The 15,406-nt window shown below is 43.3% G+C and overlaps 1 protein-coding gene across 1 annotated transcript in view; it reads left to right on the top strand.

Moving 5' to 3' along the window:
• Positions 1–5,930: 5,930 nt before the first annotated feature.
• CABP1 (calcium binding protein 1) overlaps positions 5,931–15,406 on the top strand; it is a 32,026-nt gene continuing 22,550 nt past the window's right edge. Inside the window, exon 1 of the mRNA XM_040416497.1 lies at positions 5,931–6,731. Within this exon, the coding sequence (XP_040272431.1) occupies positions 5,931–6,731 (801 nt within the window). The remainder of the gene's footprint in view (positions 6,732–15,406) is intronic.

The following is a 15,406-nucleotide window of genomic DNA, read 5'->3' as shown; positions in this document are numbered from 1 at the left end:
TACCTCTGTCTACTTGTGTTTGCCCTGCCTATTTGTGTTACCCCATCTTCTGCCAATTTGGACCTGCCTACAACATGGGGCCACTTTTAGTTATTTCTTTTTCAGGGCCACTTTAAGTCTTCCCCTGGACTTCTATGTACACATGCCTCATTTTAGAGATTCTCTAGTCCCTGAGATCTGCTTTTGGGGACCACATTACTGCAAAATAAGTTGTATATTTCAGGGTTAGCACTCATGCACATGAACATATTTTGCGTCTGCATTACTTTTAGTATAGCACACGGACCAAATATTTTCTATGGGACCGTCCCATGGGATGTCCTTCATGTGCTATCCGCATCTGTACATCCATTCCACAAAATACAGAACGTCCTATTCTGGTCTGTATTGTGAATGAGAACAGTAATTTCCAGTGATGGCAGTGAGGAAAAAGCACAGTGCATGCAGAAGGTATCTGTATTTAGTGGATGTTACCGCAATACAGACATGGTTGTGTGCATGAGGTCCTACAACACACAGTTGTCCATGGGTCAAGTGTAGTGGTAAAGTGGGATATTTATGATTTCTGCTATTTCGTTCTGATATCTGTATGTCTAAGATATTTGTATGTCTGATATAAGTGAAGGTACCAGAGGTGAAACTTGAAGGTCCTGTGCCCAATGCAAAAATCTAAAATGTAAAATTCTGTAACATGACTTCCACCAATCATGTGCCATTTATAATAAAGGTGTTTTCTTATGTGGCCTGGATGTGATTGATACTACTGCACCACCAATAGCTACTCCGCTGAAGGTATCGTCTAGATAAAGATGCCTGTGCGCTAAAACCTGCCTTTATATAGCAAGAGCTGAAGGTTTGCTGGGCCAAGGAAGTCCAGGAGGAACGGACAAATAGAAGGGCGCAGGATCGCAACCCTGTTTGCGATCCTGCGCCGTTCTATTTGTCCGTTCCTCCTGGACTTCCTTGGTCCAGCAAACCTTCAGCTCTTACACTCACCCGATTGGCGGCTTGGCCCCGACCAAAGGGTGTTTGGACAAGACTGGCAGCACCAACCAATCACCACTATTGTTCATCCTCCATTGTAGTTGCACCCAATTAGGTGCAACTGTGACAGGTGAGCACATTACCTCCCCTAGACAAGGGAAAACAGTATTTTACTTATTTACCCTATGAGCGCCTTCTCTCTTTTTTGTCCAAATACGTTTTATATAGCAAGGGCATACATGCAGAAGAGACAGCCTATTGCAACGTGCCAGTCCACAGGGGTAGAACACGTGAGGTTCACGGTGGGCCGAAGTGTACAAACAGTTCATCGGGTACTCACGGTTTAGCAGATGCCTCCCTGGGCCGGCAGTGCAGTGAAGGGGAGAACAGCACTGGATTCTCCGGGGCACACTCTATTACAGGGGACACCGGCCAGGTGGTGATCGAGGTGCCCTTGATGGTGATTGGGTTTCTGAGTGCTTGTGCGGATGGGCCCCTGACTTAGGTATTGTCGTGACGCCAGCACCTTGATAGTGCAAAATGTTGAGAGTGGTAGTGGTATGAAATTAGAAGAATGAGGCAGGTTTAAATCCAACTGAGAACTTTACTATAACCAGGTTCTTGATAACAGTTTACATCCAGTAATAAAGCAGTCTCTGGTACACATGCAGGTTGGATGTGATGAATCCCAGTAACAGGCTGTACTGGTAGTTATGTCTCAGGCTAGGGTAGTTAGTTATGTACTCACTGATATTCAGCTCTTGCCTTGCTTCAGTCTCAGTTGAGGTAGTTCAAGTCTTAGTCTTCTACACACAAGTGATGTAACAGAAATCTTATCTGTCCTTAGAATAACGGTGAGGCTGCCAGAAGCTAATAAGTCCTTCACCTAGATACAAAGGTGCCTAGAGCCTAGAATAATGGCTTTGTCCTTCCTTTGTCTTTTCCACAATAAACTTGACAAAATCCACTTGCTACTCCGGAAGAGTGAATATTAGAAATAGAACTTCACCTCTGCCTATCTTCCTGGCTTGACATTGAGATAAGTTGGCTCCTCTGGGCCGTGGAGCCCAAGAGAGAGCTGAGAGGAGAGTGGACCTCTCCTTCCCCCTAGATCCTCACTCCATCTCCTTCTCTCTCACACGCTGAACCCCCTAAATTAGGCCTGAACTGTGCTACATATACTGTGGTGCTACCCCCATCTAGTGGTGGAATGTGTGTAGAGCACCTGACAGCCTGGTAACAGGGATTTCACATAAGGATGAAATACAACATGATATAACATGTCACACAATAAACTTTTGCAGTGCCCACGTTCACTAGCTGTACTGTGTAGATGGGAACCTTGGTTGATCCCATCCTCTTGACACTCTACAGAGAAGTGGAAGATTTTCCCAATGGTCATGAAAAGGGCACTGAAGTGTAAACTTCAGGCCCTTCTGTTTGCTATGGAACCCCCTACACCACTGCTATAGAATACATCATATTATTTCTATTATTCCCTGTATTTATTACAACCAGCTATGATTCATATGTTGATCGATGTTGAGCTCTTACCACTCAACCCTCGTCATCAACCATATTTATGACAGGATTGAGACATTCAGCTTGACTATGACGGAACCTTAATTTGCTAAAGGGGTTCTTGAAAAAGACATACATATTTTCTATAGGTCTTTAATAGCTTGGTACCTTATAAGCCTCCCGTTTATTTTCCATTTATACAAAACTCTGCGTACTAGATGACTGTATTGCAATGAGAACTATGACTGACAGTATTAGAATGTTTTTTTGCTGTCACATAGATTTGCCATGAGCATTCAAGCTCAGCGTATTCTTGAAAGGTCTCACATTACTTGCCCTATTGTGTTTTCTTGAGATTCTGTATGCTGTGTCATGTTATCACAGTTCTTTCTGCTTCTTATTGTTGTTACTGTTTTTGTATAATCTTAAAATTCTCCTATCCTTCTTCTCCTCTGTGTTCCTGCATAATTTCATTGTATTTCTGCTGTCACTCCCTTCAGATCTCCTGAGTTATTTTATGTGGCAGTTTATATTCATAATCAGAAGCTGGCAGAAAACGCAAAGGTTTCTAGGTAATGTGAGCCGGCATTGAGTTATTTATAAGAATCTTCTTTCTAGATGCTTCTGAAAGATGAAAATATACATAATATTTGTGCTGTACTCATTCTTCTAATGTCCCCAAGCAGTGTCCCCTGTATTTATAATGCCCCCTCTCTGTACCGCCCCATTTGTACCCCCTGTATTATTATAATGTCCCCCAGCAGTGCCCTCTTTAGTTATAATGCTCTCTCCTCTGTAGTGCCCCCAGTAGTGTCCCCTGTATTTTTAAGTACCCCAGCAGTGCCCCCTGTCTTACTACACTTCCCCCCGGCAGTGCTCCCTTTATTTATACTGCCCTCCTGTCAGTACTGCCCCAGTAGTGTCACCTGTATTTTTAAGTACCCCAGCGGTGCCCCCTGTCTTACTATAATTCCCCCCGACAGTGCTACCTTTATTTATAATGCTCTCTCCTCTGTACTGCCACCAGTAGTGTCCCCTGTATTTCTAAGTACTGTAGCAGTGCTCCCTGTCCTACTACAATTCCACCCGGCACTGCTCCCTTTATTTAAAATGCCTTTCCCTCTGTACTGGACCCAGTAGTGCCATAAAAGAAAAAAAAAAAAGTACTTGAGGTGAAGCATTGCCTGTGTCCTGACGCAGGTGGTGCGATGACATCTTCTTGTCCACTTGCACCAGGACGCAGGAAGACATGACACCACCGCCTAAGACCTGACGCAGAAGGTTGCCTGCGCTGTTGTACTGCTTCATAGGCTTCAGGCCTAGTGTCTTGAAGCCTATGAGAGTGAAAGGGAAAAGAGGATGGTAGACATAGGCTCCCGTGCCTCGCTGCCTGAGACAAGAAGTAGCAAGATGTGGAGCAGTCTGACTTGTTTTTCAGGCAGGTGCCCCACGCAACTGTGTGGTTTGCATTGTGGTCAAGACCATCATAGTACATACATAATATATAATTTAAATGGTAGTCCAGATGCAGAAAAACATGGCGTTTGCCATGTTTTCTTCACCTTTCCACCTGCATCTATAGTGTGCCCCCCAGCCCCTTTCACCCACATGACCATCAATGCAACAAAACGCCCGGTTCCTTTTTTACAGGTGACCACTGATGCACTGAGGCATTTGAGAGGGGGAGGCAGTTCCCCATGACATGCTACTGTGATAATGTGTAAAAGCTTTCTGAGCAGCTACTAAACTTTTAGAATCACATTACAGCTCCGTCATTCAAGCTGATCAGGGCATGGAAATTAATTACTAGGTGCTATACTTTAATCTTATAAGAGCACTGTTTTTTTTTTTGTCTCCAGACAACTTCTTTACCACGTTGGTGGAATGTGTATACATCCTTTTTGCAGGGGCTGATACAAATCACAGAGAGCCCCTGTGTAAGAAAACTGTATGGGCCCCTGTGGTCACATCTGCATTGGGAGTTCCATTAGAGGCCTGCCTGTATTGCAGATTCCAGCAAAAATATCAGACAAAGAAGACCTGATGGCAGGACTATTGTGTCTAGTGAAATGTCGCTCAATGGTCTGTCTGGTGCTCTTAGGTTCAGTCACGTGACGGATCAGAACAATGGATGTAATTAGTGCTGATGTGAACCCAGTCTAAGACCTACATCAAAAAGAAAAGTAATGTCATTTGCAGACTTCCAAATTCTCATCATTTTGCTGATGGGTTACAGAATGAATGACATTCTTATTTTCAGTAAAACATAATTTTTCTTACACAAGATGCATAAGGGACCATTTTTTTAAAATCAACTTTATGATTTGTCTACAACGAGTCTTGCTAAAAGGGGACCCTAACCCTATAGAATTCAACAAATACACAAATTGTGCATCTATGAAGTGTTAAAGGGGTTCTCTGGGCTTTTAATATTTATGACCTCATCAATATCAGATTGGCGGGGGTCCGACACCTGGCGTCCTCACCGATCAGCTGTATGAATGGAAGGCGCGCGCAATGCGCACGTGCCGTCTCCGTCTCTCTTCCTGCTCTGCTGCTGCTTTGCCATAGGCATACAGCAGTAGCAGGAAGAGAGAAGGGAGACGGCACGTGCGCACTGTGTGCGTCGTCTCCTCTTACAACTGATCAGCACCTTGACCCTTTCAAACAGCTGATCAGCGCGGTCCCTGGGAGTTGGGGCCCCACTGATCTGATACTGATGACCTATTCTGAGGATAGGTCATCAATATTAAGCAACCCCTTTATGATGAAATTGGGCCCCCTAGTCTAGTGGGCCCCTATGTCTGTCCGACATGTCTATCTGTATAAAAGTATAGGAGACCACTGTACAAAGGAACTACCTGTACCTTTGTGTCGCCCCTATTTCCTCTGAGATTGCAAGCTCTTGTGAACCTATTGTTTGAGCTGTAACTATGTAACACCTTGTTTTCATTTTAACCTAGCCTCTGCAAATTGCTGCTGAAGAACATGGTGCTATAGAAGAATCATGATTAGACAACATATCATGAGCTGGAGAGGTGATAAAGAATGCAGCTCAATAGACACAGGGTAGGGCTTATGTAGGTGAGGGGTCCTCATAAAGGAAGATGGGGTCATGTTTTAAGGGGTTCTGCATGTTCCTGAACAGAACACTGGCTGCAGAGAGAACATTGACTGTACCTCCCATGGGGATGAAGCCAGGAGTAGGAGCCCTCTTCTCTCCGTCCCTCCAGCGCTCTCCCCCGTGTCTACCCCCTCTGCTCCTCCCTTTCCACGCCAGCTCCCTCCGCCCTCCCATTCAAGCTGTGTGCAGGAGCTGTCCCCGCACTGTGGTGCTGATCAGACCTGCTCCATGTAACCTGTCTCCAGCTCGGCTGCCTGTGCTCTGAGGACCCTATGGCAGACATCGATCCCTGCCCAGCGCCATGAACGAGTCCAGCAGCTCCCTGCTCAGCAGTGGGGAAGCCAGGAGACCCCATCCTAGATACCAACTGCCCCATGAGCCTGATCCAAGCTTTAGGAGGCCTCTATGTCACCCCCGGGATAGTGGACTTGCTGGGGAGAGAAGGCACCAGTCCTCAAGGACAACCGAGAGCCCACCAATAATGAGAAGACTTCCTCAACAGGAGGGAGGAAGAAGGAACAGGCAGCCTGGTAGCCCACATTTCCAGCAGAACCATGCTAATCACCAACGCTACCCTTCCACTTATCCCCAGCACCCGTCCAGCAAGTACCAGTCCTGCAGCCCACCTCCTGACCACCACAGACACATCCAGCACCACCCCAATTATCCAAGTCATCACCATCACACCCCCACTCACCAGCCTCATGTCAGTCAGACCCAAAACACCCATCATGCTCATCAGCACATATACTCATCTAACCACAGGCAATCTCCAAGCCCTAAACAGCAATGCCCTAGTCCCAGGCAAAATACCCAAACCCCCAGGCATCATCAACCTAGTCCCAGGGACTATCCACCTAGTCCAAGAGAGCATACACCTAGCCCCAAGCAGATGTCTCCTATTCCAAGGGAACAGCAAGAAGGTGGCCAAGAACACAGGGCAAAGAAGAAGGACTCTGGAAAAGGATCTGAAGGTCCCTCCACTCAGCCCTTTAAAGTCCATGACCTTCCTCCAGCTAAGAGCAGTGACAGTGACCCTGAGCCAGACACTGAGCCTCTCTTTGTGGAGTTGCACCCCATCCTCAGCTCTGTGTTTGGTCAGGTAAGGAATCTTTATCTGTTACCCTTCTCCACAGTGTACTATTCCCAAATCCTGTTTAGAATTTCTCTTTCCTCTGAGCCAATTTATGGACAATGTGACCTTAGTCCACTAGGGAGTTGTAGTTCATATCCTGCCTGTGACTAATCTGTGAGTTCTCTGCCCGTCTCCAACCATAACCACATGGGAAAATCTATCAAAGACCAGCTGGCCAGTGGTTAGGACCTGGAGATATTCTAATATTCTCTTGCTATGTATTTATTATTATTATTATTATTATTATTATTATTAATAATTATTATAAACATAACTAAACATATCTAAATGAAATGAAAAGACAGAAATATTGACCAGCATAACACTGAAGTTATATATATATATATTATAATTGCGGCAGAGGATTCCGGCAGGCAGTTCCGTCGCTGGAACTGCCTGCCGGATCCGTCAAAACGCATGCAAACTGATGGCATTTGTCAGACGGATCAGGATCCTGATCCGTATGACAAATGCATTGAAATGCCGGATCCGTCTCTCCGGTGTCATCCGGAAAAATGGATCCGGCATTTTTTTTTTCACTTTTTTTGCGGTCTGAGCATGCGCTTCGTCCTAAAAAGTCAAAAAGACTAAACTGAAGACATCCTGATGCATCCTGAATGGATTACTCTCCATTCAGAATGCATGGGGATAAAACTGATCAGTTCTTTTCTGGTATAGAGCCCCTAGGATGGAACTCTATGCCAGAAAAGAATAACGCTAATGTGAAAGTACCTTAAGTTTAGTAAAACTAGTTTAATTTGCATAGATTTTGCCTTAATATCTTCAAGCCCCCAAAAATAAGGGACAGATATATTAAGATAGGATAAGGATTATTTTGTGTCAGACTATATCATTGGGTATAATGATGTAGGACAACAGAACTGCGCTGATAGAGCGGCATTATTGATCTTTCCATGGTGCTTATCTGGGTTAGCCAATGTCTATAAATGACATTCATTTACAGAAAGTGCAGAATGGTTGAACTGTCCCCGCCCTTGTGACATGCTCCTGTGGAACTGTTGGTGAGGGGACCAGTGAATTCTAGGTGGGATAGATTTTGTCTTATGCTATCCTTCAATACATCAGTTATTATAATAAGCATGATTATTAAATGTTAACTGGTTTTATTGGCATAGATTTTGCATTAATATATTCACACACCCCACACACTGGGGCAGATATATTAAGATAGGTTTATTCTGCACCAGAACATTGCGCCTGCGCCATTTTAATTTAGTGTCATATTTCTGAAATGTGTCAAGATCTTGCTTTAAAAAGTCTTATACTTTATTTTTTTTGTGTGCAAGGCTACCTTAAGGGAAGATGCAAAACAATGCAGTTAGTATTTTACACCCTTTTAGACCATCTTGTCGCTGGTATCGTTTTTTGCCCACAAGGTGCGCCACATTCTGTCTAAGACAAAATAGGGCTAGACAAAAAGGTGGCGGAAAAGTGGACTTTCCGGCAGTCATGTCTAGCTTGTTGCAAGTGGGTACAAATTTTGGTGCACACACTTAATAAATTTGGCACAATGAGCACGCACCATAAATTCTAGTACACTATTCCATCTCCCCTATGTTTGGACCATCAGTTTAATTTGTGCATTGAAGTTGTACCTTGGTTTTCAGTTGAGGGGATCCTCTACCTCACTGGTTTCCAACCTCATTAACTTTAGAAGGCTTCATGGCAAATGTCCTAATATTTTACCATGAAATCAGTAAATGACACTTCATATTTATAGTCATATTGCAACTGACTGCGATTTCAGACTCTTTGAAATACCAGTTTAAGGTGTATTTCAAAGAATTCTAAATATTATCCAGAAGAGAGGTCTAACCATGCCGATGATTTCCCATCATGCCAAGCTAAGTTTAGTTTCACATCTCTGTCTCTCCTCTAAGGGTACTTTCACACTAGCGTTATTCTTTTACGGTATTGAAATCCAGTAAAGGGTCTCAATACCGAAAAAAAACCGCATCAGTTTTGTCCCAATGCATTCTGAATGGAAAGCAATCCGTTCAGTATGCATCAGGATGTCTTCCGTTCCGTCCCTTGAACGGTATTTGACCGGACAAAATACCGCAGAAAAATCTCAGAACACTACCACACTTGCCGAATCCGGCATTATTTTCCATTGAAATGTATTAATGCCAGATCCGGTACCAAGTGTTCTGGAAATTGCCGCATCGCCGGATCCGGTTTTCCGGTCTGCGCATGCACAGTTCTTTCTAGCTTTGAAAAATTAAATACCGGATCCGTTATTCCGGATGATACCGGAAAGACGGATCCGGTATTTCAATGCAAAGGTCTAACGGATCTGTATCCGGATCCGAAAAAAAAAAGATATCCGTTTGCATACGGATTTCCGGATCCGGCAGGCAGTTTCGGCAACAGAACTGCCTGCTGGATTCTTCGAACGCTAGTGTGAAAGTACCCTAAGGCAGACTGTTCTGGCATAGAACAACCCGCAACAGTTCTCCGGAAACGGAATTTTGTCTGCATCAGTTTTTGTCCTGCCGATTCCTGGCATTCTCTGCCAGAACAACCTACCGGAGAGGGTAGATGGAGATAAAAAAAATACCTAAACATGTCCTTCTGGCATATTAGGAGGCATAAAAGGGTCAGGACATCTCAAAGTCACTGAGCAGTCATCTTGTGGTTGTAATTGATACCTATGGTGTATTCTTTAAAAAGAAACAGTCATTAGTATCACATCTTTCACATCTTCACTTGGCCGTTATTTGACTGAGCCATTATGTGTTTTACTCATTTTTTTATTAAATTTTTTTTTTGGGGAGGGGGGTAGCAGTGGGACACCCAATATGACGGTAATTACATCTTTTACAGGAATTGTAACCCATCTTTCCCAGAGTCCTGAATAGAAAAGATGCCTAGTGATTCAGCAGTACAGAAGAGGAGCATATATGACTGCAAACGTGGACAGATTGACCATTCAGGAATCTGGGAAAGCTGGGTGGCATCTCTTGCGAGAGCTGTAATGGCGGCATTATTGCTTGGTTTATAAGGTGTTTCATGTGTCTTGATTGATGTCTCTATCATCATTTGTCTTCTCACCTTATCCCATAGATTACTGTGTACAGTACATCCTCTGCTGCTAAATGTTCACACTCCAGTAAAATGTGTCATCAAATAATGTTATTTTTGTCAGTAATTGTCATTCCATTTATATATTTGAGAAAGTAAGAAAAATCCAAATTGTTGTAATGTGCAATAACCGACAATAATTTGTAAACAGGTCTGACTGAAGCGTCAGATTTATAGTGGATGAAATGGATTATTGTCAAGATGTAGCAATTAATTATTACTTATATGAGGCATGACAATCTTTTGTACAGTGCTACAGAATATGCCAGTGCTATAAAAGCATTATAAGCTATAGGAAATAAATCAGTATGCATGTTCATTATGCAGTATAACAGACTGCCTTAGGCCTCCTGCACACGACCGTTTTTTCCCCCCGTTTACTGGCCGTTTTTTGCGTTCCGTATACGGTCCGTATACGGAACCATTGATTTCAATGGTTCCGCAAAAAAAATGGAATGTACTCCGTATGCATTCCGTTTCTGTATTTCCGTTTTTCTGTTCCGTTGAAAGATAGAACATGTCCTATTATTGCCCGCAAATCACATTCCGTGGCTCCATTCAAGTCAATGGGTCCGCAGAAAAAAACGGAACACATACGGAAATGCATCCGTATGTCTTCCGTATCTGTTCTGTTTTTGCGGAACCATCTATTGAAAATTTTATGCCCAGCCCAATTTTTTCTATGTAATTACTGTATATTAATATCAAATATTTTGAAAAGGCTCCACCAGCAAACTACTGGAGCTCAGCCTTTCAGTTACCAGCTGAAAAGAAGGAATAAATCAATAATAATATAGGCTGGCTCTCAGTATTTTTGCATAAAATTTATTGATACACTAGATCAAAACAAACTGACTTAGTGTCAGTATCAGCATACATACATAAACAAATGTGTAAATAGGTATATAAGTGCGGAGCTCACGCACAAACCTAAATATCGGAGTACTCCTAGGAATAAGACCTAATGGCTAGAGTTAGGCTGCAAGGGGTATTCTGTTGAACCGCTCAAATGTCCATGATTTCAGATGCCGATTTGCCGAATAGTTGGAACCAAAGGTTCAAAATGGTCCTTGTTGTAATTTCCCACAAGGGTGGGAAATTACAACAAGGACAATTTTATCGGCATCTGAAATCATGGACATTTGAGCGGTTCAATAGAATACCCCTTGCAGCCTAAACTCTAGCCATTAGGTCTTATTCCTAGGAGTACTCCGATATTTAGGTTTGTGCGTGAGCTCCGCACTTATATACCTATTTACACATTTGTTTATGTATGTATGTTGATACTGACACTAAGTCAGTTTGTTTTGATCTAGTGTATCAATAAATTTTATGCAAAAATACTGTGAGCCAGCCTATATTATTATTGATTAATTACTGTATATTGTATATGCCATACTGAAAAACGGAACAGAAACAAAAAACGGAACAACGGATCCGTGAAAAACGGACCGCAAAACACTGAAAAAGCCATACGGTCGTGTGCAGGAGGCCTTCCTGGCTGCTTATCTTTGGTCTCCATATGTCTGTACACACACCTGAGACTTTAGCTGCCACATTATAAGGGTAAGCTGTGTATTAACTGTAGACATGTTATTTTAGATGCAAAATATATTTTGGTCATATACCATTTTCACTTTATATACAAATTCCACTTTAACCAAATGTTTAAAAAAAAACTGCCGGCCACTACTTCTCCGTGAGTTCACCAGTCTACAGTTACTGATTTATATGCATATATATAAATGGATACACTGCGCCCTCTAGAAGGATGACCACCACATTACACCTAAACCTAAGCACAGAGATGGTGGTCACAGCGCGGCCTCCTGCACTTTTCTTTGCAACAGCCTAGGCTGGAAATACCCCACAGGGGAACAGGTGAATCCCCTGGTGGGCACCTGAAAAAAGGTGGACCCACAGTCCCCCAGCACAGAATTTCCACCAGCATCTATCCATAAAAAATGGGGTAGATTATTAAACAGGCTATCCAACTTTTTATTATAGATACATCAGATGGCTAAGATTTCCTCTGCCATATTAGCTATTTTTTAGAAGAGAAACTAGCACATTGTTTAAAATTCTTTAATGTTTTTTAATTAAACCGCAAAGGGAGGAAAAAGAGGGGGGAGGGCAATGGGGGGGTCCATACAGAAAAGTACAAGCAAAGGGCATGCTGGCCCATCATAAAAGTACAAGACATTCAATATCACAGGGGATACAACTATATCCCAAAGACCTGTGTAGCAAGGTTGAGGGTGAGGGAGGAAGGGTAGAAGGGAAGGACAAAGTGGGGAAGGAGGATTGGTAGATGGCCTCCTCCATGCCTTCTGCCAACCCAACCTGCCTCAACGAGAAACCAGGGCTTCATACGAGAGTTTTATTGTGCTATAACTATTTTCTAATCAATCTTGAAAGGAGGTTTAGGATGTCTCCGTTAAGCTGGAATGCAAGTTCTGGCTAATAAATGTCTCAAGGTAGAGACATGGTAAGACTTCATAGAGATAATACTATAATGCAGTATGAAGAAAGCAGAAGTGAAAGGTATAGTAGAGTCCATGAAGGTGGAGGTAATTCTCCACATCTCCCTCCAAAATAAGGTCATGACTGGACAGCCTCAAAAATAAGAACAATAGTGCTCTTGTCACAACAATGAGAGGGAACCGAGGACCTCACCATGTGTAGTTTGGAGGGGAGCCAGCACCACCTAGAAAGCAATTTATAACTGAAAATAGATGAAACACAGCCTTCATTGTTTTTACTGACATTAGCCAAGGTTGGGCCGGTTCAGGACTATGAGGCCATAGGTCAGGGATGGCCAACCTGAGGCTCTCCAGCTGTTGAAAAACTACAACTCCCAGCATGCCCACACTGCCTACAGCTTTCAGCCTACAGCAGGGCATGGTGGGAGTTGTAGTTTTACAACAGCTGGAGAGCCGCGGGTTGGCCATCTCTGCCATAGGTATTATAGCCTTAAAGAGGACCTTTCACCTGTATAAACTATGTGAACCGAGTATGCTGCCATATAGAGCGGCGCCCGGGGATCTCACTGCACTTACTATTATCCCCGGGCGCCGCTCCGTTCTCCCGTTATAGGCTCCGGTACCTTTGCTTTTTAAGTTATAGTAGGCGGGTCTTCCCTTGTCCTGTGGGCGTCTCCTTCTCCTTGGCTGTAGCGCTGGCCAATCGCAGCGCACAGCTCACAGCCTGGGAGAAAAAAACCTACTTCTACAGGCATTAAAAGAACAGCCAAACATGTTTGCATGCTGGGAGCTGTATTTTTACAGCTTTCAAACCTCTCTGCCAGGGAGAAGTCATTTTCAGTATACGGTTAGGGCTCCTTCACAAAGACAATTCTTCTAATGTTTTTTGCTCACTAAAAAAAAAAAATTAAAAACTACTTGAGTTTTTTTTGCCATGGAGCATGCGGTTTTTATGGCATTTTATTAGTGGCCTTTTTTTTTTGTAAGCAACAGTATGAATGTTTTCTATGCCCTTTTTTACCCCTATAGAGGAGACCTTAAAATGTCAGAATAAAACACACTTATTAAAGGTGTTTTGTTTCCCGTTTGCCACATAAGACAGCATTCCAACGACACCCAAAGCCCTCTGATAGTAACACCTAAAAAGCCCAGGAGGCTGACATGACAGAACGCAGAAACGCTCTCTACCATGCTCTTGGAATCTGGGATGGATATATTCCTGAGATTCTGACGGCTTATTCTATTTCACATTTCAGAGAAGAGTTTCTCGTTGTGGCTTTTCATTCTGTGCCCTGTGTGCAGATTCCAGGTGACTTTGGTTTACGTCTGTAGGAGCTGTCGAGCACTGTCTAAGTCATATATGAAATGTACTTTGATGTCTCATCTCCTGTGAGTGTCCTCATTTGTGGTGTACATTCAGTCTCTGCACATTTTCATCTGTCAGCTCAGGAGAGCTTTGTAGTGTCAGCCCTAGGACAGAGAATGTGACATGTCATGGGCTCGCCCTCTGCTGTTACAATATGGAATTGCGCAGGGGCCATTTTCAGTTCTGTATGGGTTTACAGTGCTTGTCATATTTTTTTTTAAATCCTTAAAACATATAGAATACATATGTGTACTTGTTTTATTATCCTGGCTTTCTCTGTCTTCACTGCATTAATCATAGAAGTAGTAAAGCTACATACCACAAAGGCTAATACCATTATAGTATGAATTGTCCTGTGATGGACCTATAGCTAGGTGCTAATAAATAAATCAAGGCCATTATGATCCCTGCTTTTAATATATTTCTCTATTTAATAAATATTTTTGTTATTTTTTGCAATCTAGTGCTGTTTTTTTTTTTATAACTAGTTATTTTTTTTGGTCTGATTGATCATAGAAGTAACTGCAGGGCAGGAGACAGAAATTAAAGGGATTCTGTCACCCCACTAAAGTGATATTTTTTTTTTGGGCTAGTTAAATTAGTTATATTGCGATATATGAAAATATAATGGTGTTACTTACTTTGATCCAGCAGTTTCTTCCAAAAACGAAGTTTTATAATATGTAAATTAGGTCTCTACCAGCAAGTAGGGCGGCTACTTGCTGGTAGCTGCTGCAGAAAACCGCCCCCTCGTCGTGTTGATTGACAGGGCCAGCCGGGATCTCCTCCTCCGGCCAGCCCTGTCGGCATTTCAAAAATCGCGTGCCTGTGTTCATTCGGTGCAGGCGCTCTGAGATGAGGAGGCTCGCCTCCTCAGAACTCCCTCAGTGCGCCTGCGCCGATGACATCACCGAAATAGAAGACATCATCGGCGCAGGCGCACTGAGGGAGTGCTGAGGAGACGAGCCTCCTCATCTCAGAGCGCCTGCGCCGAATGAACACAGGCGCGCGATTTTTGAAATGCCGACAGGGCTGGCCAGAGGAGGAGATCCCGGCTGGCCCTGTCAATCAACACGGCGAGGGGGCGGTTTTCTGCAGCAGCTACCAGCAAGTAGCCGGCTAAAAGTTTTGAGAATGACACAAATATTAGTTTTCACAAAGTTTGCTGCTAAACTGCTTTTAGATCTTTGTTTTAGTTGTTTCTGTGATGTAGTGAAATATAATTACACGCACTTCATACGTTTCAAAGGCTTTTATCGTCAATTACATGACATTTATGCAAAGAGTCAGTATTTGCAGTGTTGGCCCTTCTTTTTCAGGACCTCTGCAATTCGACTGGGCATGCTCTCAATCAACTTCTGGGCCAATTCCTGACTGATAGCAACCCATTCTTTCATAATCACTTCTTGGAGTTTGTCAGAATTAGTGGGTTTTTGTTTGTCCACCCGCCTCTTGAGGATTGAACACAAGTTCTCAATGGGATTAAGATCTGGGGAGTTTCCAGGCCATGGACCCAAAATGTCAACGTTTTGGTCCCAGTTCCACTTAGTTATCACTTTTGCCTTATGGCACGGTGCTCCATCGTGCTGGAAAAATGCATTGTTCTTCACCAAACTGTTCTTGGATTGTTGGAAGAAGTTGCTGTTGGAGGGTGTTTTGGTACCATTCTTTATTCATGGCTGTGTTTT

The sequence above is a fragment of the Bufo bufo genome, chromosome 2 (assembly GCF_905171765.1).
Source record: "Bufo bufo chromosome 2, aBufBuf1.1, whole genome shotgun sequence".
In the NCBI taxonomy this organism is placed as follows: Eukaryota; Metazoa; Chordata; class Amphibia; order Anura; family Bufonidae; genus Bufo; species Bufo bufo.
Note: the sequence above shows the minus strand (reverse complement) of the source record. Positions and strands in the feature narration are given on the sequence as shown.